The 21746-nt window shown below is 41.5% G+C and overlaps 1 protein-coding gene across 3 annotated transcripts; it reads left to right on the top strand.

The window, feature by feature from the left end:
* Positions 1-6: 6 nt before the first annotated feature.
* Positions 7-21349, top strand: LOC119739283 (cyclic nucleotide-gated cation channel beta-3-like). 3 transcript variants are annotated; one of them, XM_038214158.1, is made up of 20 exons: positions 7-257; positions 1472-1799; positions 3049-3172; positions 3840-4160; positions 4780-4919; positions 5547-5708; positions 7359-7564; positions 9203-9253; positions 9700-9851; positions 10546-10668; positions 11451-11592; positions 12704-12863; positions 13324-13421; positions 14608-14691; positions 15514-15632; positions 16491-16637; positions 17603-17895; positions 18157-18570; positions 19866-20013; positions 20975-21349. In XM_038214158.1, exons 2-20 carry the CDS (start codon positions 1481-1483, stop codon positions 21189-21191), a joined length of 3420 nt encoding a protein of 1139 aa, XP_038070086.1. In that variant the 5' UTR covers positions 7-257; positions 1472-1480; the 3' UTR covers positions 21192-21349. The 3 variants fall into 3 exon arrangements, with proteins under 3 accessions (XP_038070086.1, XP_038070087.1, XP_038070088.1); XM_038214159.1 differs by having other exon boundaries at positions 7-265; XM_038214160.1 differs by having other exon boundaries at positions 8-257; positions 20978-21349.
* The last annotated feature ends 397 nt before the right edge of the window (positions 21350-21746 follow it).

The following is a 21746-nucleotide window of genomic DNA, read 5'->3' as shown; positions in this document are numbered from 1 at the left end:
GCATGGCAACAATAAACATTCCGCTTGAGGGCGCTATTCAATGTTTATCATAATTAATTGGACATCATGCATGTTGGATGAGTGCGCGTAGGAAGAGTCCTCATCCACACACGAGGCATGCAACCTCCGCATCTTCCAACGATCATCTCATTAGTTGCCATGCCGATTATGTTAATGAAGAAGACATCTTCGTCATGTCAGATGAGATGACGACACATAACATGGACGGAGATAAACGGTGGTCCAACATCTAATCGGTACGACGGTAAGCTCCCTATTTTTTTGGAGTCTTGAACTAGCCTTCCCAGTACCCACTACTGATTGTTAGGTGTTCAGTGCATGGAATAAAATGGGCATGAATTAGTAACAAGGACTAGACTGCAAGGTGGTTTTTGATTTTGGATTCTGGAGCCGAGCAAGCGCAAGAGCAGTGATTTGTGTTCTGTTTTTTTTTTTGTGCTACAATCAATCAGAACATGTCATAAATGTTAGGCCTTATTCTTTACTTTAGCTCCATATATGGTTCTTTAAAACTGTACTCTATTTAAATTTTAATAAAAAGACGATATCAAATGAATATGTACAGTGTTAGTTACAATGGGTTATATTTCTTGATTGGAGATATGATGAATGATGATGACAACAGTATAATTAATGCAGTGGTAAATCAACCATCTGGTTCCCATCTGGTACAATTTGATTAAAAACATAAAAGTAAAAGAAAGTATTAAAAGCAAAAACAATTGGCAAAGGGTCTAGTAATTGATCTTCGGCATGGTTGTCAAGCATTTAAACAATTGCGCTACCAAAGCTTTCTAGTCGGTAGGGCTTTTTTATAGATTCCCGACAGGGTTTTTGTAAAGCTGTAATGATAGCAGATGAAAATCACATTTCGGCTGCCGAAACAATAGCCACTATGTCTATGGATAATTAAAGTATAAGGACTTAACGTTACGCCAAGGAAAGAAAGTTGTTTCTCGTCTGGAATTTTTTAAAATATAAATGAAGGAGATTTTTTTTAACCCGCGACCTCCAGATTGCCATTTGGACAAAGACATTGTCCCGCCCGGGTGCGCCCGCATCTTTTATTGAAACCACATCCTTTTTCTATTTTCTCACCTCAGAAAGCTAACTTTTTCTTGTATTTTGCTTTAATAAAGTACATGGAACATGATTAACATGAATATTTTGACTCTACTTACTATTAGGATAGCTTATTAAAAGCTGGTCATTTTGAACTGAAGTAGGCGGCCATTTTTAATTTAAATACTTGGCGACCATCTTGAAAAAATAAATAAATAAAAAATAAAACGGCCCTTTTTCCTCCTCTTTTTGAAAAAAAAAACCCAGACGATCAACTGGCCTTTTTTCTTTTACTTGGCCTTAAGTTTTGTTGTTTTGATTTGTTTTATTGATAATATTTGTTGTAAACTTGTTATGTTATTTATTATCGTTTTTTGTGTATTCACAGATAAAGTGGATGTCGCTCCCCGACCAGCCCGTTAAGCACCCGCCCCAAAAGTTGGAGCCCATCAAAACCATGGCCTCCACCCAGAAGCTGGAGACTATGGAGCTGCACAGCCTGCACCTGCTGGGCAACACCACCCGCCTGCCCCCGGTCCCCAAGGCCACCACGCCCACGATCCGCCTGTCGGTACCCCCACTGGGCCACTCCCAGCACCACGGGGTGGACATTGTCACCTCGGACCACGATGAGATTGGGGGTTTCTCCAATGCGGGTTACTTGTCCGATGGAGGGGCCATTTCTCCCATACAAGTGGAGGGTGCTTCAAGCGGCAGTAAGCATTATCTTTATTTGGGAGAGAATGTTGCATCCTGACGCTACTTTTGAAACAGAAAAAAAATTACTTTCTTTAAAAATTGTGCTTACCTTGTACCTCAGAAAGTATAGTTTCATGTGATAACAATAAGGGTAATCCTTACTTTTAGGACACCTCTATTTTTTACGAGTTCTGTTCAAAACTGACTTTTGCAGATGTCTGTCCAGTTCCAAAGTGACTTTTGCAGGCTAAAGCAGTCTTTAGAAGTCAAGAAGGTGTCATTGCCAATTGTTCAGATGTGCCAATTATCAGAATGTCAATTTTGAGTGTCATTTAGTCAACTGTTTTGGTGAGTCTTTCCCTTCCTATATAGGAACGGGGTCCTAAAAGTAAGGATTACCACAATAAGGAATATGTTGACAAAGTCTTTAAGAGAGATTTGTAGACGAATATGAGGCCAACTTAGTGAATGTTCACATGTCACTGCATGTGATGATGTTGACGCCCTCCACCGACGCGTGATAAAAAAAAGGTGGAAATATGCAGTGACTTGTAAAAATTCAATTAGTTGACCACACATTCGCCTACAAATCTCTCTTAAAGACTTTGTCAACATCAGGGTTCGAAATTAGCGGTAGCCCGCTAGCCAAATGCTAGTCCAAACAGCAGCGGGCTAGTCAAACTATTCCTTAAGTAGCCTGGCTGGCGAGTCAAAATATTATTGGGATACGGCAAAGTTGAACGGACAGGAAGAAATAAATCATTGAATTCAGAAAGAAAACCTCATCAATTTGTGTCTAGTTTTTTTCAACTGTTTTAAAAGGTTACATTTTTAGATCTGTTTATTAAAAACACTGACAAAATTGCCTCAGAATTGAGCCTGTAAATGCGCCATTTTGCATTGAGCAAAATTATTATCAAATCGTGCTTACTTGGTTTAAAGATCCTACTGGTACTAAACACCCTGTGAAATCATTCCATCTGGCTGCTGTAATTTAGAAGAAATCAAGAAATGTAAGTGATTTCCAACGGTTGAAGCAACAAAAGTCCCCAAAATCTAAAGAAGGGTGCTTAACAACTAACCTGATGAAGTTTTAGCTCAGTTGAATGCTGTTTATTCCGAGAAAACAGCAATCTAGGATCTTGATTTTCTAGGATCTCGGGAACTAGTTATGTCAACTACCACATGGAGCTAATATCGACCATCCAATCTCAAAACCGTGTTTCATTTTTATAATAAAACCTTAATTGCCCAATGCTTCCACAGAGCAGAGCAGTTTGAGCCACTTGTCCTCGGACCATGATGGCTATCATAGTGCTTTGTCAACAAGCCCTTGCCCTTCAAATATTTCTGTCTTCAGCTCAACAGGGGACCTGAGTCAAGCAGTCAGGTCAGTTTTTTCTGGGGGTTTGGGAGAGAATGATGAAGAAATTAACGGCTTTGATCAAGCTTCTGTTTGCATACTGGACGCACCTTGCTTTGATGTTTCGGTAATCTCGGAAGTAACCACCAAGCAACTTCGCTCTTAAGGCCAAACAAAAAAACCAAAACCCCACAATTCTTGATGGATGGTCTACCAGGTTACAAAACATGAACATAATTGTTAATTTAGGTCATTTGTTGTAAAGGAATGAATTTGGTTTACAAAAATTCCTAAAATTGCTTGCAATTGTAATTTGGTAACTGTTGACATTGATGTCAAAAGAAGAGGGGGGGGGGGGGGAAACAAGGACAATTTTTTTTAAGTGTGAGGCTGGTGGGGTAGGGATACGGATAAATCTCCCATTCTGCCAACGTACACATTCATGAATTACGGTCCAGGCAAGCTGAATTTATCTTCCAAATTGGGTTTTTGCCCTTCACCGACGTTTAAACACTGTATACTCAGTGTGCTACCTCCCGAGTGAAAGTTGGAAAAAAATCACTCGGGTGGGACTCGAACCCTCGACCTCCTGCTTTTCTAGTGCAGATGTCTTACACCACTGAATTGATCTTGAAAAATCCTGCCCTTGTTCACAGATTTTAATTCTCGATACTTTCAATCCAATCCCCAAAAGGAGTCCGGTCCAGCCTATCCTTGAATCCCTCGGCCTGCCGCACTCTCAGGACGTGATGCACAAGCGCTTCAGTCTGCCGGGCTCCATGGATCACCTCAGCCCCATCTCAGCCATGGGTGTCAAGTCCTCGGATCCCCAGGGGACCAGCGGGTCCAACGGTCACTCCCCGGCCCTCCGCACCTCGTCGTTGCAGAACTCTGACCTGTTGTTGAGCTCCGGCAGTCGCTCGCCGTCCTGGGGGATGAGCCGCTGGTTTCAGAAGCGACCCTCCGCGGTCAGCTCCATCAGCAGTATGAGCGATATGAGCTGTATGAGCAACAGGTTAGAATTTTTCATGTACAAGTGAAGGGGACTTTGATGAAGAATACTGGATAGAGAATTTAGACAAATATTGGGTTTTAACAAATATTGGGTTTGGGAACATGGTGTTTGTGTTCTTGGGCTAGACACTTGACTACAATTGCCTCTCTCCACCCAGGTATATAACTGGGCACCTGTGAAGGTAGACCCTAGATTGCACTGATCTAGAGCTGCTGCAGAAACACTGGTCTCGTGGCCTGGGCCCAATTTCATAGAGCTGCTTAATAAGCACAAAATTTGCTTAAGTACGAAAAAACATTGCTTAGTAGAATTGGGTTACCGGCCAAAACTCCATGCGATGTACATTGCTTGTGACTGGTATTTAGCGGTTGGTTACTTAGCATAACAATCGCATGGAGTTTTGGCCGGTAACCTGATTTTATTAAGCAAGACGTTTTTGTGCTTAAGCAAATTTTGTGCTTAAGCAGCTCTATGAAATCGGCCCCATGAACAGGGGTAATAATTGTAAAGCGCTTTGAGACCTTCAATGGTATAAAGCACATAAGCACCGATTATGTCACAAATAACATTGTCAAGTTTGTTTTGATAATGTACTTTTTTTCCATGATCTAATACTCAGCTTGGATGAGGATACAGTTGCCGCTAACACTCGACAGAAACTCCAAAATCTTGTCAAGACTGTCACTCAACGAGCCAAGAAAGTGGGACGCAATGAGGTCACGCCCATCTCCACTGTATCGGCTACACTTGCACCCCCAGGTATGGGAAAAAAAACAAGAGGACAATTTTGAAATTCACAAATCGATGTCAAAGTTTACAGTGTCTGTTATCGAGCGTGATAAAATAATTTTTTTTTTACAGGTGAGGACTTGTGATTGACTTGTGATTGACTTGTGATTGACTTGTGATTGATTTGTGATTGATTTGTGATAGACTTTAATAATTGTGACGACTTGTGATTAACTTGTGAGGACTTGTGACAACCCTACCCTGTGAAAACTGGTACCCCTTTCTGACATTCCCAATGGTACAATGGAATCCAACTTTTGGTTGGTACTTCTCCTAAGGACTCCGCAGGGGAGTTTTAACAGGAGGCCAGAAACACTGGGGCAAACCCCTTCTCTTAGCGATAAGTGCCACTGGGTTCTTTGACGTGCATTGCATTACACAACACGTGGGACCTACGGCTTTACGTCCCATCCGAAGGACGAAGCAATAGTGGTTAAGTGCCTTTCTTAAGGGCACAAGTGTCCAGACCCGGGCTGAACCCACATTCTGCTCCCTCTGAAACACCAGAGCATGAGTCCGGTGCGGTGCTCTTAACCGCTAGGCCATGACACTCCATTCCTAAAGAAACTACAAATGTCTTGATGTTTTCTCTGGCAGCTCCAACCAACGTTCGCAAGCGACTGGACTCCTTTGCTCCCAGCAGCGCCACAGACGTCACCACGGAGATCCAAGTCAAGAAATTTTGGGGCTGCTGCCGGGCGGTCACTCTGCGCAACCTGATGGCTAAGTTCAAACCACCGGACTGTATCGACCCAACAGGTAGTGGCCAGGGGTAGTTTTTATTGGCTATAGACTCTTGATTGTGGAAACAGCGAAGTTTGCTGAATGTACATGTAACCACATTGTGATTAATAATGTACTGTCCAGATACTACTTCTTTAAAGATATAGTCCATCATTTGTAATTTGTGCATTTTGTTCGTTTGAAGCAACAAAAGTGTTCAAAATCTAATGAAGGATACTGAACAACTAACCTGATGAAGTTTCAGCTAAGCTTCAGCTGTATATTCCGAGAAAAACAGCATTCTAGGATCTCAATTTCAAATCAAAAGTTGCGCGCGCTTTGCCGAATAACAAAACGAACTACTAATTTAAATTTTCCTACGGTGCGTCTTAAGACGCACCGTTGGAAAGGCCTTCTTTCGTTGATTACTTCAAAATGACAGCTTGCCAGAAAGAATAATTTCACAGGGAGTTTAGTCCCCTTACCATTTCAACCAAATATGTTTTTCAACAAAAATTACGCCAGTTACTTTTCGGATGGCTGCAAATGATGGACTATAGCTTTAATGATGTACTGTCTGGATACTACTTCTTTAATTAAACCCTCTTTAGGAATATGTAACGTGCCTTGCATCCATGCATGAATCAACGATTTGCACACAACACTCATTTCGAAGTTGTTAACAGTGTACCCAACCAGAACATATCAACTGCCAGAAGATCACACTGGATAAAATATGACCCACAAGATAACATTTATTTAATAGTGTATTTACATTGGGGCCAAAATTCTTTCAAAGCTCTTACATTATTGTTCAACTTTGACCTAACTTTTGATTTTTTTGAATGATTTGTTTTATACTTTCTTCAATCGATTTAAATCGGAACAGCCCTGAATGGCAATATGGATACGTTTTAAATTTTTAAACAAACGTTTCCAGTAAATTATTCCGAATTGGTTTCGATTGGAAGAAAACAGTAATTGAAGGTGTTCAAAAATGGTGTGTGTGGGGCACACTTTGTTTCTGAGAATTAGCAATGAATTGGTTACAAGTCCCCCAGAAATTGTGCAAACAACAAAATATTTGTTTCTCTTTTTCCTCAACTTGTATATAAGCCAATGAGATAAAACTTCAACAGGTTACTTCTTATGCACCCTACAGTACTTAAGATTTTGAGCAATTTTATTGCTTCAAATGAGAAAACTGAACAAAAGCAAATGATTCTAATACCAGAGTCTTATATAGCGCAGCTATCTACCAACAATTTGGTACTCAAGGCGCTGAAAATTATGTCTATTATTAAGACAGGTATATGAAGTTTATGACAAATATGAGACCCTTTAAGTCGTACCTAAGGGTTAACAAGGTGCTGCGGCGCATATTGCAGCCACTGCCAGAACACCGGGGCAATTAAACCCCTCCTCTTGGCGATAAGTGTTACTGGGTACTTTAACGTGCATCACACAACACACGGGACCTACGGCTTTACATCCCATCCGAAGGACGAAGCAATAATGGTAAAGTGCCTTGCTCAAGAGCACAAGCACCATGTTCCCACGGTCAGGATTCGAACCCATGTACCACGGCACACGAGTCGAACACCGTAACCATTGGACCACAGCACCCCATTCTGTGTACCTTTGATATAGATGCATGGTTTGTTCTCTGATTGTTGCCGTACCTAGGAGGCATGTGGTTGGCCTGGTTGTGTCTGGTAGCTATGGTCTTCATCTATAACGCCGTCTCCATCTTCCTACGAGCGTCTTTCCCGGAAAAGACCATTGGGAAAGAGACCAGCTGGCTCTACTTTGACTATCTGGGTGATCTCATCTACTTCCTTGACATCATCCTACATACCCGACTGCTCTTCTTTGACAATGGTCAGATCCAGGTAAAAGTTTGTGAGAATTAGCCTTAAACCATGATTAATTAATCACCCTCTCAATGTTCTTCTAAAATGCGGTTTTCATAGTGTCATGTGCCACCCAGGAGTAAATGGGTACCTGTGAGGGCAGAGATGGTTATTGTGATTGAATTAGCTTCCTTGCGCCTAACAGGCTGCATCGAGCTGTATACTCCCCAGGGAGCTGAGATGGTATTTGGATTGTTTCATTGAACCAATGATCAGGGGTAATAATAATGTTAAGCGCTTGATCTTTGTTAAAGGGAATATACATCATTTGCTTTTGCTGTAATTTTCAGAAATGGATGGAATTGGGGGGTTGGAAATATAAAGCAAATATAGTTACACTGACTTTTTGGAGGTTTTGGGTTCGAAAATGCTATAAAAACCAAGAAAAACGATCATTTTCCTGTAGTCTGGTTCCCTGACTCCATATAAGAAGAAACAGAGCAGTTTACATACATTGGGGAATTGTAAGGTCAGGGAACCAGTCAAGCTGGCTCTTACCCGTTCATAGGTTTGTAATCGATTGCAAACAAGTGCAATGGTCAATTGGGTCCAGTATTTGAAAAAAAAGCCAGTTGTTTCCAACGCTGATCGGCCGATCAGCGTTGGAAATTGATACAAAAATACCACTTTTCTTGAAAATGACAGTATACCAGGTGCCATAATTTTACAGGATGCTTTATACTGTCATTTACCAACGTCTTATTAAGGTATTTCGCAAAAACTTGGTAGTTTTATTTTTAGATGTTTGCAAATGTTGTATATTCCCTTTAAAAGCGATATATAAGTACCTGCTATTATTGTTATTATTATTATGCTATTTAAAGGTACATGTAGAGTATATCATTGGCAGCTATCCAAAAAGTAGTTAGGAAAATTTTCGAAAATTTACGAAAAATTTAAAATCATACTTGGTTTAACCCCCTACTGTTTAAAAGGTCACAAACAGTCACGGTTTCCTTTCCACTTCCCCTGGTGTACTTTTAACACACCAATGGGTCACTTGACCAATTTCGACCCAAATAACAGCATGGCTCAGAATGCATGTTTGCGTAGTTCGGTGTGAAATTATTCTTTTTGGCATGCTGTCAGTTTGAAAAAAAAAAACAATAGAAGAATTTATCAATTCCAAAGATTCGTATAAAAACACATTTTCGTAAATTTCCAACACACACGTGAGCGCGGTTGCTATAATTCGTCGGTTCAGTGTGTGGCATCGCCCAGCTGCAATCGGCTGAAATGAGAACGTGTCCCGGACACTAATTTTAGGTGCAATTCACTACATGAGTCGTCAACTTTTGAATTAAATTTGACATCCTAGAAATATTGTTTTCTAGGAATATACAACATTCACTGAGCTAAAACTTTATCAGGTTAGTTAAGCATCCTTCTTTAGATTTTGAGCACTTTTATTGCTTCAAAGGAAAAAATTCACAAAAGGCAAATGATATAATTTACCTTAAAGAGCTCTTTGAAATCTGTTTCATCTCAAATTTGCTTGGTTTTTAAACTTAGGTTTATGCACCTTCCCTAGATTTGCCCTATTTATTTTTTTTACATTTATGCAGCATTCCTAGAGACCCAACAAGTGACATTTATCATTATGTTTTCAAATTCCAGAGAGACAAGGTGTTGATGAGGAAACATTACACAAAGTGCTTGCAGTTCAAGGTATATTCATTTGAAGGCGTATTTACTTCCTTTCAATATTTTGTAAAGATTTGCCCTTTTTTTCACAAGTGCCCTTTTTTATTATAAATGAGTGCCCTTTTTTTAATTGTTGCATCGAACAATGACATAATGCGATCCACCACTGACGCACTGGTTGACATTCATGGACTTGCTAAACATGGCTTTTATCACAATAGCAGTACAGGAAGCTGGGCAAAATCAAACGGATACCCCTAGCACTGCTTCAGGCCATTAGGCCCAAGTCCATCATACTCCATCAATATTTAGTCACGCCAGGCCTTCTGGACCAAGTCCCCCAAAATCCACCAAAATGAGGGATGGATTTTGATGGAGTTGGGGTGGTTAGGGTTAATGCATGGATTGGTTCAATGCGACTTGGTTTGAGTCATTTTGCTCAGCTCATTCCAACTGATCTTACTCTACAGTTTGATGTGCTGTGTCTACTTCCCTTGGATTTCATCTACTTTGCCGTCGGCATCAAGCCAATCCTCCGTCTGCCCCGACTTCTCAAAGTTCACAGCTACAACGAGTTTGTGGAGAAGTTTGAGAACAAATCCAAATCGGCCAACGTCTTCAGGTTCGTAGCTCCTTTCTACGGTGTTGTATTTATGTTTAGAAATTGGGGGAGAGGAATAACATTCCAGAAAGATTCTCCAAAGAGTATTTTGACTGAAAAACTTTATTAAGTGTATAAGTGATTTTTTTTTCCCGACTACTGGCACATTCAAGATAACATGTAATGTGCATTGAAAGCATACAAAACAAATTCGGTCGAACTTCTGTGCTATTCTCATCTTCATTCATTTTTTTAAATTTTGAGCAACGTTTTTTGAAAAAAATTCAAACTTTTAACCCCCCCCCCCAGCCAAATACTGGGTACACCACTGTATTTAATGGCCAACTTTGGAATGTTCCATTATCATGTTCTTGGTTCTTGGTTTGTTCTTCTCCTAAATACTCCACGTGGGAGTTTATACAGGAGGCCAGAAACACCGGGGCAAACCCCTTCTCTTATCGATAAGCGTTTGCTGGGTTCTTTTACATGCATTATACAACACACGGGACCTACGGCTTTACGTCCCATCCGAAGGACGAAGCAATAATGGTTAAGTGCCTTGCTTAAGAGCACAAGTGTCCGCCGGCGGGCTCGAACCCACGTCACTGTTGCGTCTGAAACACCAGAACATGAGTCCGGTGCTCTTAACCGCTAGGCCATGACAGTCCATGTCTTTGAAATCTTTTTCTTTGTGTGTTTGTCTTGGACTTTGCAGAGTTGTGAAAACCATCGGTTACCTGCTTTACATGATCCATCTGAACACATGCTGCTATTATGTCATCTCAACATGGGAGGGTATCAAAACCAACGATTGGGTCTACGATGGCCTGGGCAATGCGTAAGTACTGCCTTGCAGGCTGGATTCGAGCGAGTGACTCATGTTAACATGAGTACACTCCAGAGTGACAAACGACAAGAGTATTGCCGTTCGGAATCGGGAGACAGGTGGAGAAACCCCCTCCCCGGCATAGTTGGTGACATCGTGGTTTTATAATTCTGATGCACTTCTTAATTGAGTCGTCCTCTAAGAAAGATTATAAATAGTAAACTACGTACCCAACAAATAAAAATCATTCTTAATGTACCATGGTCACAGGAACAGGAAAAATGTCACCCTTTGGAACCTAAATTTATAGAATGACCCATTTGTATCATCTAGAGCCCGTGGTAGCCCGCTAGCCAAATGCGAGTCAAAACAGCGGCGGGCTAGTCAAAACCATTCTCTAGTAGCCTGCCTGGCGAGTCAAAGTTATTGAGATAAGGTATGAAACTTTTCACGCGTAGCTGCAGATTTTCCAATTTTTTGTCTTTTTTAAAGCCAGTCTGAAATAAAATAATATGATATATTCGACGTGCTTTCGGCTTTTTCCGTGCGGTTGCTCCGAAATCACAAACGTATATAGAAAAGAAAAACTAAAAGTTGCAAAGATTAACACAAAAATTATATTGCCTACTAGTGAAAAGGCCCACGGGCTAGTTATGAGTCTTGTTCACTAATCCGGCTGGCTAATGAAGAAAAAAAGTTAAGGGTGAACCCTGCTAGAGCCCAATTTGTTTCTACTCATACCAAATGCCTAATTCCTCAAATTTGTTCCTTTTTTTGACTAATCTTGTTTTTAGTTACATCCGCTGCCTGTATCGAGCGACAAAGACCCTGATCACCATTGGCAACCTCCCAGTTCCAGAGACGACGTTTGAGATCTTCTTCATGAATATAGATTTCATGGTCGGCGTATTCGTGTTTGCAACCATCATTGGACAGGTGACCGGGTGACAAGATTTGACACTAGGCTTGGGGGACTCCATCATTTTTGAAATCGATTCCGATTCCATCAAAGGAATCGTGATTCCGTGCGAAAATTATTCAAATTTTCACCGCCGAAAATTCTGCGTAAATAGGGGTTATTCGGTAATTTGCGCTATACAAGTTAATAAATAATTGTTAATTATTAAACATCAAACTTAATTCTAATTTCTTGAAAATTTGGTTCAGCGGGCCTCTTGGATGTCCATCTGGTACAGGTGAAATTTAGCTTGTATTTTAAAATGAGGTGTTGAAAAATTCAGTGCTTCTCATTTATGTTTGCTTGTATGTAGTAAACTGAAAATCCAAACTGTTGAAACTTAATTGAGAAATTAATTACGTTTTGCTCATGAAAGCGAGTCAGAAAAGTTAAGCACAATGTTTTAAAGGGTTCATGGGATGATTTTTTCTGAGGAACACATTATGTGCAACTTTCTACTCCTCTTTGAAAACAATTTGACATCCCTTTTTGGTTAATTTTATTGAAAAGTGCACTTCTTTAAATGTTTAAAATTGTCCTTGCTTTTCCGGACAACTGACGCTGTTGCTGTGATGTCATTTCAGGGTGACACTGTTCAGTTCTCCATTCAAATTGTGAACCCAAAAATTTGCTAATTTAAAAAATTTGTGAGAAAAATTTGCTCACTGGCTTACAGCCATGCACTGACACAACAACCAATCACCAAAGAAAAGAAAATTCACGACAGCAAAAAATCCGAAATTCTGGCAACTTTTAGTGCTGATATAGCTGTAACATTGAGGTTTCTGCCTAAAGTGACACACTTTTGCTCATGAATATGGAAATTTTCGTTAGCATAAAAACCAAAAAGGCACCACACTCCCCCTCGAAAATAGGAAAACGGAAATTGAAAATAGGGTTTAATGGGACACAAAGGTGCATTTTCAAGGATTGCATTAAAACAAATTCCATTGCATGCGCCCTCTAAAGCAAAAAGTTGAAAAGTAGAAAATAAAGAAGGTTATCATTACTGATGTATATATGTATTTCCGTCTCTTTGTAAAAAAGTGGATGTTTTTGGACTGACTGAGTGAAATGTTTATTTTCTAGATGCGAGACATTGTAGGCGCATCAGGGGCGGCCAAGGGGGCGTTCCGTCGTCGCATGGACAACACCATGTCACTGCTGAAGATCTGGAAGATCCCCGAGAGCGTGCAGAGAAGAGTCCGTCTGTGGTTCATGTACTCCTGGGATCGTAGAGAACTACTCAGTAAACACCCAGAAATACCACTATTGCTATGATGGAATTATATGCCCTCACTGTGAAGGCTTCATATTATGTTGTTCATGAAGACCTTTTACTAAGCACTGGCAGAGAGCTTGCAAGATAAATTTCACAAGCTTGTAACGCGGGTGGTTTCGAACCCACGACCTCATGGCCACGTTGGTCCATCGCAGGTTACTCCTTAGCTAATGCTGGTACCCATTTGTACTCCTGGGTGGAGAGAGGCAAGTGGGGTGAAGTGGCATGCCCAAGGACACAACATGTAGCCAGCGGCTGGATTCGAACCCCTGACCCTCTGATCATGAGTCACGAACCCTAACCACTAGGCCATACACCTCCTAGGGTGCCGTTTGTGCCCTAGGGTTAAATCAGACAATTGAGTTTAATTATTATTCTGTTGATATTTGTGTTTTCTTAAATATTCCTTCTTTTTTTTCTTTTTCAGATGAGAAGGAAATCATGAAGAACGTGCCGATCAAGATGCAGACAGATATTGCCATCCACGTTCACATGGACACACTCAGCAAAGTCTCCCTGTTTCAGGTCAGTTTTCAGAAATGTTCCCTTTCTCACATTTTCTCGAAATATTGAACACCTGTTTATTAAGCTTCAACTTTTCAATTCTCTGTCTAAAGATCGATTTTTAACAAACCCATTGTAAGGCAAAAAAAAAAAAGTCTCCGGTTTCTGGTATGGAGCTTGCCCAAAAAGTGGTGCGGCGACGCGGCTTTTTTTTTTTTTTTACCTGATTTTTTTGCTTCAAATGTCGGCTGATGATTGCAAATGGTGCCCGACTAAACTCAGTGGAAATATATGGGAGTCCAGAGAGGCCACATGAAGCTTATTCTCGACCATAACCCAATCTAAAAACACGTTAAAATTGTGCAGCAGCAGGATTCCAGTCAAACCAGTGAGTTTGGCGGTTTTGAGACATCATCTTTCATTGAAAAAAAAACTTTTTCATTTTGCCAACGTGCATAGCTACGGCGACGCGCGCGCATACCAGAAACCGGAGACTTTTTTTTTTTGGCCTAAGAGGGTATGGTTGTATTGGAAGAGATGTCCCCAGCTTTCACAGACATGCCGCATGTTCCTGTGGCAACTGTAGCTCAGCCCGTAGTAGATTTATTGAAACTGTCATGAAGGGACATAAAATAATGATGGAAATGTACATGTACATTATTTGTGCATATAGCTTTCTATCATGTCATGTCCCCAAAATTCCACGTTTCTTTTCTTATCTCCAGCAGTAATAGGACATCGTACATGTCCTATTATACTTGTCGAATGCGAACGCGAACGCGAACATTTGACGTCATGGCAAGTTTTCGCGCTGCAATTTGCAATAGTGGAACACATTTCAATAGCGAATTTCATAGCGAATGCTTTATGATGTCAAATTCATATCGCATTCGCATGAAGAACGAATCTGCAATAATGCAAAATTATGGCTACAGACTCTGAGAATACTTTCATATTATTTTTTTTGGACAATATTCTTAAAGATTGGAAACCCCCTCCCTACTCAGAAAGGCTCAATTTTTTCAGCAGAAAGGCTTTTTTTTCAGCAGATTTATTTTTAATGCTGAATGAAAATTGCTACGTTGTTCTGTTCAGTTTCCCACACTGATATAATTTAATAATTGTCAAAAAAATCAGGGGAGGGACACCATGGATTTTAAAGTAGCATATTCTAACTTAAGAATACTTTCATTCTATCCATTTTCAGGACTGCGATAAGATGCTGTTACGTGATTTGGTGTTGAAACTGCGACCCGTTCTGTTTCTGCCTGGTGACTACATCTGCCGCAAGGTAATGCCATAACAGAAAATAACAACAATGAACAACAAGAAAACCAAGACTGATTTTTTAACAGTTGAGGTTATTTGTGACCTGTTCTGTCAAAAGCAGACGCTTCTGGGCAGAGGTTGAAATTGAGATACAGCCAAAAACGCTGTGGGGGTGATTTTTATCGATTTTCAAATGTTTGCATATTTGTAATCCTGAACATGTCTAAAATATATTATAAAAGTTTGAAACCCTAATTTGAACGATACATATACTTTTTTTGATGATTTTGATAAGGTATATCAGTTAAAGAAATAACTGCTTTGTGACGTTCGTGGCCATTTTCTCCGTTTTCTACTTTTCGACACAATGAACTTCAAAATAGCATAACTCTGCCCAGGAATGACCGGTTTCAAAAATTAAACCACCTATTAAAAGGAAAAAGAACATATGTTAACAATATGTAAAAATATCATTTTCGACCTTATGCCCAGAAAAGTCCGATTTTGACAGAACAGGTCACATTTTTGTTTCAAGTCATTTTAAGATCACTCTTCTGTGCCAATAATGTCTTCTGCCAATCAACACGGTGATGCAACTTTTATCTTCACGCAAACTCAAGTCCTCAATTCTGATAGGTAGATCCATGGCAACAACAGTTTGGCATTGTCCAGTATTGCACGGTCCATATTGCACTGCACATATAGTGGTTTCTCCGGGCTGACACGGCATTATTATACCACTGCACGGTAGTACTATACCACTGTGAATTCAAAAGTCCCAAGTTGCCTTTACATAAGTACAATGATATCATGCAATCGATTTCTTTTTTCTTTGATTTTTCAGGGTGAAGTTGGCAAGGAGATGTACATCATCAAGAACGGCGTGGCACAGGTACTGGGTGGACAGAACAACCGAACAGTGCTGGCCACACTGCATCCAGGCTGCTACTTTGGCGAAATAAGGTACCAAAAAGTAGACATGCATTTTCTCCCCCCCCCCCCCCCCCTCCCGTCCCCACTATGTCTGTAATGGGCCATCTGTGAATGGGTGTGCACAGTTGCTACTATTGTCAGTTCAGCGCGTGACATCGCGTAGCTGCAATCGCCTGAATGAGAATATGTCCCGGACACTGATTTCGGGCGCAATTCAAAACATTGACTAGGCAAATTTTGAATTGAAAACGAGATTCACAGAGCTAAAACTTCATCAGGTTTGTTGTTAAGTACCCATCTGTATGATTTTGATCACTTTTATTGCTTCAAATGAAAAAAAAATAAATAAGTAGAATAACAAGCACTGGCAGCCATTTTGAAAATTTTGAAAATTGCTTGTTACTGTACATGTACCTATATTTTTTCAAAGGACAAATCTGCGATGGCCCTTTAGCCAAATATCTTTCTCAAGACATATTCTAACTATGTGCCAAATGCCATGCTTGTATTATCAAAGGCACAAAGTGTCATGGCCTAGCGGTTAAGAACACTGGATTCATGCTCTGGTGTTTCAGAGGCAACAGTGGCGTGGGTTCAAGCCTGCCGGGTGGACACTTGTGTCCTTAAGCAAGGCACTTAACCATTATTGCTTCGTCCTTCGGATGGGACGTAAACCGTAGGTCCCGTGTGTTGTGTAATCCAATGCATGTAAAAGAACCCAGTGACAATCGCTAAGAGAAGGGGTTAGCCCCTGTGTTTCTGGTCTCCTGTATAATCCCTACGCGGAGTATTTAGGAGATGAACCAACCAAGAACCAAGAACCAAGAACAATTCCCAAAAATATTTCCCCTATCTGCCCCGCTAACATTCTTATGGTATCATTGACAGCTTGCTGAGTGTAGGATGTGGTAACCGTCGCACCGCCGACGTCTACTCCCCGGGCTACTCCAATCTGTTTGTTCTGGACAAGAGAACACTGCAAGAGGTTGTGACCAACTACCCGAACGCACAGGAGAGTCTGAAGAGAAAAGCGAGGTGGGCTGCTTGCTTGTTTGTTTGTTTGTCGCTTTGTTTGTCAGTCGGTAGGCTTGTTTGTCTATCAAGCTATGTTTGCCTATGGACTCTGTGCATAAGTACCCCTCAACGGTTTTAAAGAGAAAGTTGGTGGAGACCACTGGGAAGGACATTCAAACACTTTGCCGACAGTGTCTGATGCTCACGCGAAGACGTGGCAGTTTTGTGCGCATTCACAACAAAAGAAGTCATGCGTACTTTGCGCCGTACGTGCATGAACCAGTCTCCTCCACTTGAGCTCTTTGCAGTTGTTCGTGTTGCCCGATTTTCCCACGTACGTTAGTTGAGTTTGGTTGAATCATGGACATAGTTGAATGGTGTCACGAATGGTGCATTTGTCTTTCGGACACGAGTGAAACGAGGAATAATGTAGGGCATCTACATGTCTCACATGCCACGAGGCCAAACGCATCCTGTAAAATCCTGCACCTGGTGTGCTGTCATTTTCAAGAAAAGTGGTATTTTTGTATCAATTTCCAAAGCTGGTCGGCCAACCAGAGTTGGAAAAAACAGGCTTTTTTCAAATGCTGCCCCCAATTTACCATATTTAGTTAATCCACATTTTGTTTGCAAATGATTACGCACCTATAAATGGGTACAAGGCAGCTAGACTGGTTCTCTGACCTTACAATTCCCCGACGTGTATAAATTGCTTCGTTTCATCTTAACACAAAACTTCAAACAAGTTAGTGCAATAATATTTGCTATATAATACTAACCCCCATGTCCATCCATTTCTGAAAATTACAGCAAAAGCAAATGCTGTATATTCCCTTTAAGCACAGTGATCTTACACATTGTCAGTTTATTGTCGGAATTTTATTCGTGCTTTGCAATTAAATGCGAAATTGGTGCAAAATACATCTGTTAGTATATGTTAAACGTTTGCTCACAGTTTCATGGTTTACAATTTTTTTGGACCACAGAGAGATCCTTAAAAAGAACCAGGCCAACGATACCAAGGGCAAAAAGCGACGGGGCAAGTCGCTGATTGCAGAGTCTATCCTGATTAATAAGGATAAGGACCAGGAGCCCAGCTTCTTCAACGCCGTGCTGGAGGTGGCCCGAGCCAACAAGATCGCCAACACCATTCTGAGGGGCTCCTACCGTAGCGGCCTGGACGATATCCCGGACGAGGTTGCCCACTACTCCAAGTCCGACATCTCGTCCGACGAGATCATCTTCGGCAGCAAGGGTCAACGCAAGAAGAGGAAGAAGCGTAAGTTTGACCTTTTGTCAACTGCTCTAGTATGTGTCAATTTTGCGGTGACCTTTGCTCTCCTCTCTTTGTTCTCCTCGCCGCCAGTGGCAGAATTGCGAATACAATTTACACTAGATATGATTTACATTGTGAATGGAATATGTAAGAAGACAGGTTTTCTGCTTATTTGTTCCCCTGATTTGTTATAACTAATTGACAACAACGTTGGCATGACGCCTGTTATTGGACATGTTTATTTCTTCATCACCCCAACTCCAGTGGTCAAGAGGGCCAAAAAGCACCAACAGGATCCCAACCACTCCAACGACGACTCGGAGTCCCAGAACGAGCACAGCCACCCCGAGGCCAGCCGAGGGGAGGGGATGGCCCACACCAAACGCCCCCTGCGCCGGGCCGCCAGCGTCACATCCCCGAACCTCAAGGACCTGCACGTGATGAGCGTCAGCAGCAAGCAGCACGGTCGCGGCGGTGGTGACGGCAGCGATCGCCGCTTGCCCAGGGAGAGCATGGGTAACATGAATCTCCTGTGGGACAAGGAGGCGGAGAGGGAGTTGGCCAGTAGGAGCAGTGTGACCGGTAGCATCCCGCTGGAAGAAGATGAGGATGACATCCGGAGCTCTAAGGGGAAGCAGATGCAGAAGAGCAGCTCCAAGTCAAGCTTCTCTGGCATCAGTAAGTTTTGTGTGGTCACCTCAGCCTTTGACTCTGTAGGCACGTGCGTGTTCACTAACCCCTGGTTGCTGGAATACGGAAACAGCGCTAACGGGCTGTTCAGAGCGTACTATGCATGTATTTCAAAGACAAGGCGCTCTATATCTCCTGCGCATCATGTCACGTACGAACATTTTTTTTTCAAAACTGCGTGATGACTGAACGACATGGATTCTGGCTGCATCGTTTTTGCCTAAAAAAACACCTGTATCTTGTGTTGTAAAGGGACGACAGAGGTACGTACATTTAATATAAATCCTTGCAAAAAAAAATGCGTCATCAAAATCTCATGTTTGAAAGGATTGATTCTGCACAAAAAAAACTTTCAAATTTTAAGCACGGTGTCGCGCGTTAGATACAGCGACTGTAGTCCTTATTTAAATGTGCCACTATTTGGCATATTTGAATTACACAATTCCAGGGGTTAAGATTGTGCAAGGCATGATGGGAACCAACATGGCGCAGCAAGATCGTGCCCATGGAAACGAGGTTGGGTCACCCTATTCAACAGGAAAGATTCTGTCCGATGGACTCGGTGCATAAGTAACACCTCAACAGTGAAAGATAGTCAAACTCTTCATTGATATAATCCCTTGTTAGCCAGTGACTCTTGCAAAAACGCTGTGGGATTAGGCATATTCAGATGAAATCAGCCTTGTGTACTTATGTCATTTGTGCATGGACCATGTAGAGGTCTAATGACAACATCTGTGTTTATTACACTAACCTTGATTAAGTGGCTGTTCATTGAACACAATCTGTTAAGAGCCCGTTGTAAAACACAGTGCACACTTGAACAAAATTACGCTCAGTTTTCATTTGAATGCCCAAACCTGTAGCATCTTCGTGTGAGAAGGGACATCAGCATTCCATTACTTGTCAATTATTTTTTACAAGTTGCTGACTTATTATTTCCTTCTTTTTTTTTAAGAGTAGTGGCCATAACTTTTTGCACAACTTATACAATTATTGGAGTAACATTCATCTCAGGGTGATGTTCCAGACTCTCTCTGTATGAAAATGTTTTTAGAGCAACTCGAATTGACCTCAAGAGAATTTGGTTTTCGACATGCAAACGCTATGTCACAATCTTCCACTGACTGAACTCTTTTTGCGTAAAGTTGCTCCTCATAATTTCAAACGTCGAGCTTAAGTTTGGTGTGTCTTTGGAACACCAGTCGGAACGGGTGTTACACCACCAAAATTTGAGCACTTGGCTGCTTGTCATGTACTGATTGCTTTCATTGAATCTACAGAGGAGAGGCATCTCATGGCCCGCAGCATCAGCGATGTTGAGAGAGAGGAGAAACGCACCAGACAGCTGGAGTGGCAGCCCACCCCGCCTCAGACCACGGAGACGGGAGTGGAACAAAGGCCGTCCACTACACCCTCCAAGGAAGATGGGTAAGGACCTAGGGCCGTATTCACAAAATTCGCTTCACTTGACTTAAGACAGACCCAACCAGACTCAGATTTAAAGGGAGAGTAAATCATTTGCAGCTATCCAAAAAGTCAACATAATTCTTGAAAAAAACTTATTTGGTTTAAAGATAGTAATGGCGCTAGACTCCCTGTGAAATTAGTCCTTCTGGCATGCTGTCATTTTGAAGAAAACAATGAAAGAAGGCCATTTCCAAAGATGCAAATTTCTGTTAGTGGTTGGTTTTGTAAGTCGGCGAATCCGTGAATGGGTGAGCGCAAGCATTGACATGACGCACACGCGCGCGCGGTTGCTATTATTCATCAGTTCAGTGCGTAACATCGCATAGCTGCAATCGGCTGAATGAGAACGTGTCCCGGACGCTGATTTTGGGTGCAACTCAAAATGTGACTCTGCAACTTTTGGATTGAAAACGAGATCCTAGAAACTGAGATCTTAGATTGAAACCTAGAATATTGTTTTCTTAGAATATACAACCTTCACAGAGCTGAAACTTCATCGGGTTAGTTGTTAAGCACCCGTCTTTAGATTTTGAGTACTTTTGTTGCTTCAAAAAAAAATTAAAAATGCACAAACGACAAATGATCTACCCTACCTTTAAAGCCCGGTTCAAACTCCACGCGAATGCGAATGCGAAGCGAATTTGACGTCATGAAACATTCGCTGCGAAATTTGCCCAAGTTGAAATATGTTTAACTTTTACGAATTCGCAGCGCGAATACTCGCCGTGACGTCACAAATTCGCGTTCGCTTTCGCTTTCGCGCCAAGTATGAACCGGGCTTCAGTCGTAAAAGTGAGTGGGGCATTATACATAGAATATACTAACAAGACCCTTTCACTAAACAAATACACCCTGTACAGAATTACTATAAAGTCAACCAAATCACAATCTAACATAGCTGTCATGTTTTCACAAATGCAAGCAGTAAAGGCCCCGAGAGCAGCCCGCAGAAAGCGAAGAATGATGGCAAAGAGGGCCCCGATTCTGACCGATCAGAGGAGGACATAGACAAGGGGCTGTCGTCGGACGGAAGCAGCGGCACCATGACCGGATCGGACGGTCGTCAGAGCAAAGCATCTACCTTACGAGGGGAGGGGTATGACTCCAGCAATGAGGCATCAACGGGCTCCAAAAATTAATCACCTGAACCTTGACAAACGATCAAAATTGATTAAATATTGAGAGTCTCTGGACTCCGTGCACAGCGGTTACACATGAAGAGTTGGGGGAGTCTGGAACGCATTGCTGGCGACGCCTGCTGCTCACTAGCCCCATAAATGTGGCCTATTTACTGGACTACCTCTGTAAACATAGGCCACACATCCACATGTACAAAAACGTGTCGCACTTTGCCAAATTTTGATTTTCGCATTTAGGCTTAGTTTGTAGGTTTTTTTTGCTTAAGAAGCATACTCACCCTCTTTATAGGCTAATCAGAAAGTGCTGTCTTTTTCAGATGTATATTTTTCGTGAAATTTCCAGATTCATTTTTACACGTTTGCGTATCAAAATTTCAACATGAAATTTCACAAAAATTAGTCATCTGAAAGGCAGCACTTTCTGACTAGCCTATAAAGAGGGTGAGTATGCTTCTAAAGCAAAAAAATCCTACAAACTAAGCCTAAATGCGAAAATCAAAATTTGGCAAAGTGCGACACGTTTTTGTACATGTGGATGTGTGGCCTATGTTTACG

This window comes from Patiria miniata, unplaced genomic scaffold, assembly GCF_015706575.1.
Source record: "Patiria miniata isolate m_02_andy unplaced genomic scaffold, ASM1570657v1 HiC_scaffold_30, whole genome shotgun sequence".
In the NCBI taxonomy this organism is placed as follows: domain Eukaryota; kingdom Metazoa; phylum Echinodermata; class Asteroidea; order Valvatida; family Asterinidae; genus Patiria; species Patiria miniata.
The sequence above is the reverse complement of the archived record's forward strand: the minus strand, read 5'-3'. Positions and strand labels throughout refer to the sequence as shown.

Excerpts from the sequence above, each read along its gene's own strand:
- LOC119739283 (XM_038214158.1), top strand. The coding sequence starts at position 1,481 with ATGTCGCTCCCCGACCAGCCCGTTAAGCACCCGCCCCAAAAGTTGGAG. Across the intron at positions 3,173-3,839 it reads GACCTGAGTCAAGCAGTCAG|GAGTCCGGTCCAGCCTATCC; the intron begins GTCAGTTTTTTC and ends AATCCCCAAAAG. Across the intron at positions 9,254-9,699 it reads CAAAGTGCTTGCAGTTCAAG|TTTGATGTGCTGTGTCTACT; the intron begins GTATATTCATTT and ends CTTACTCTACAG.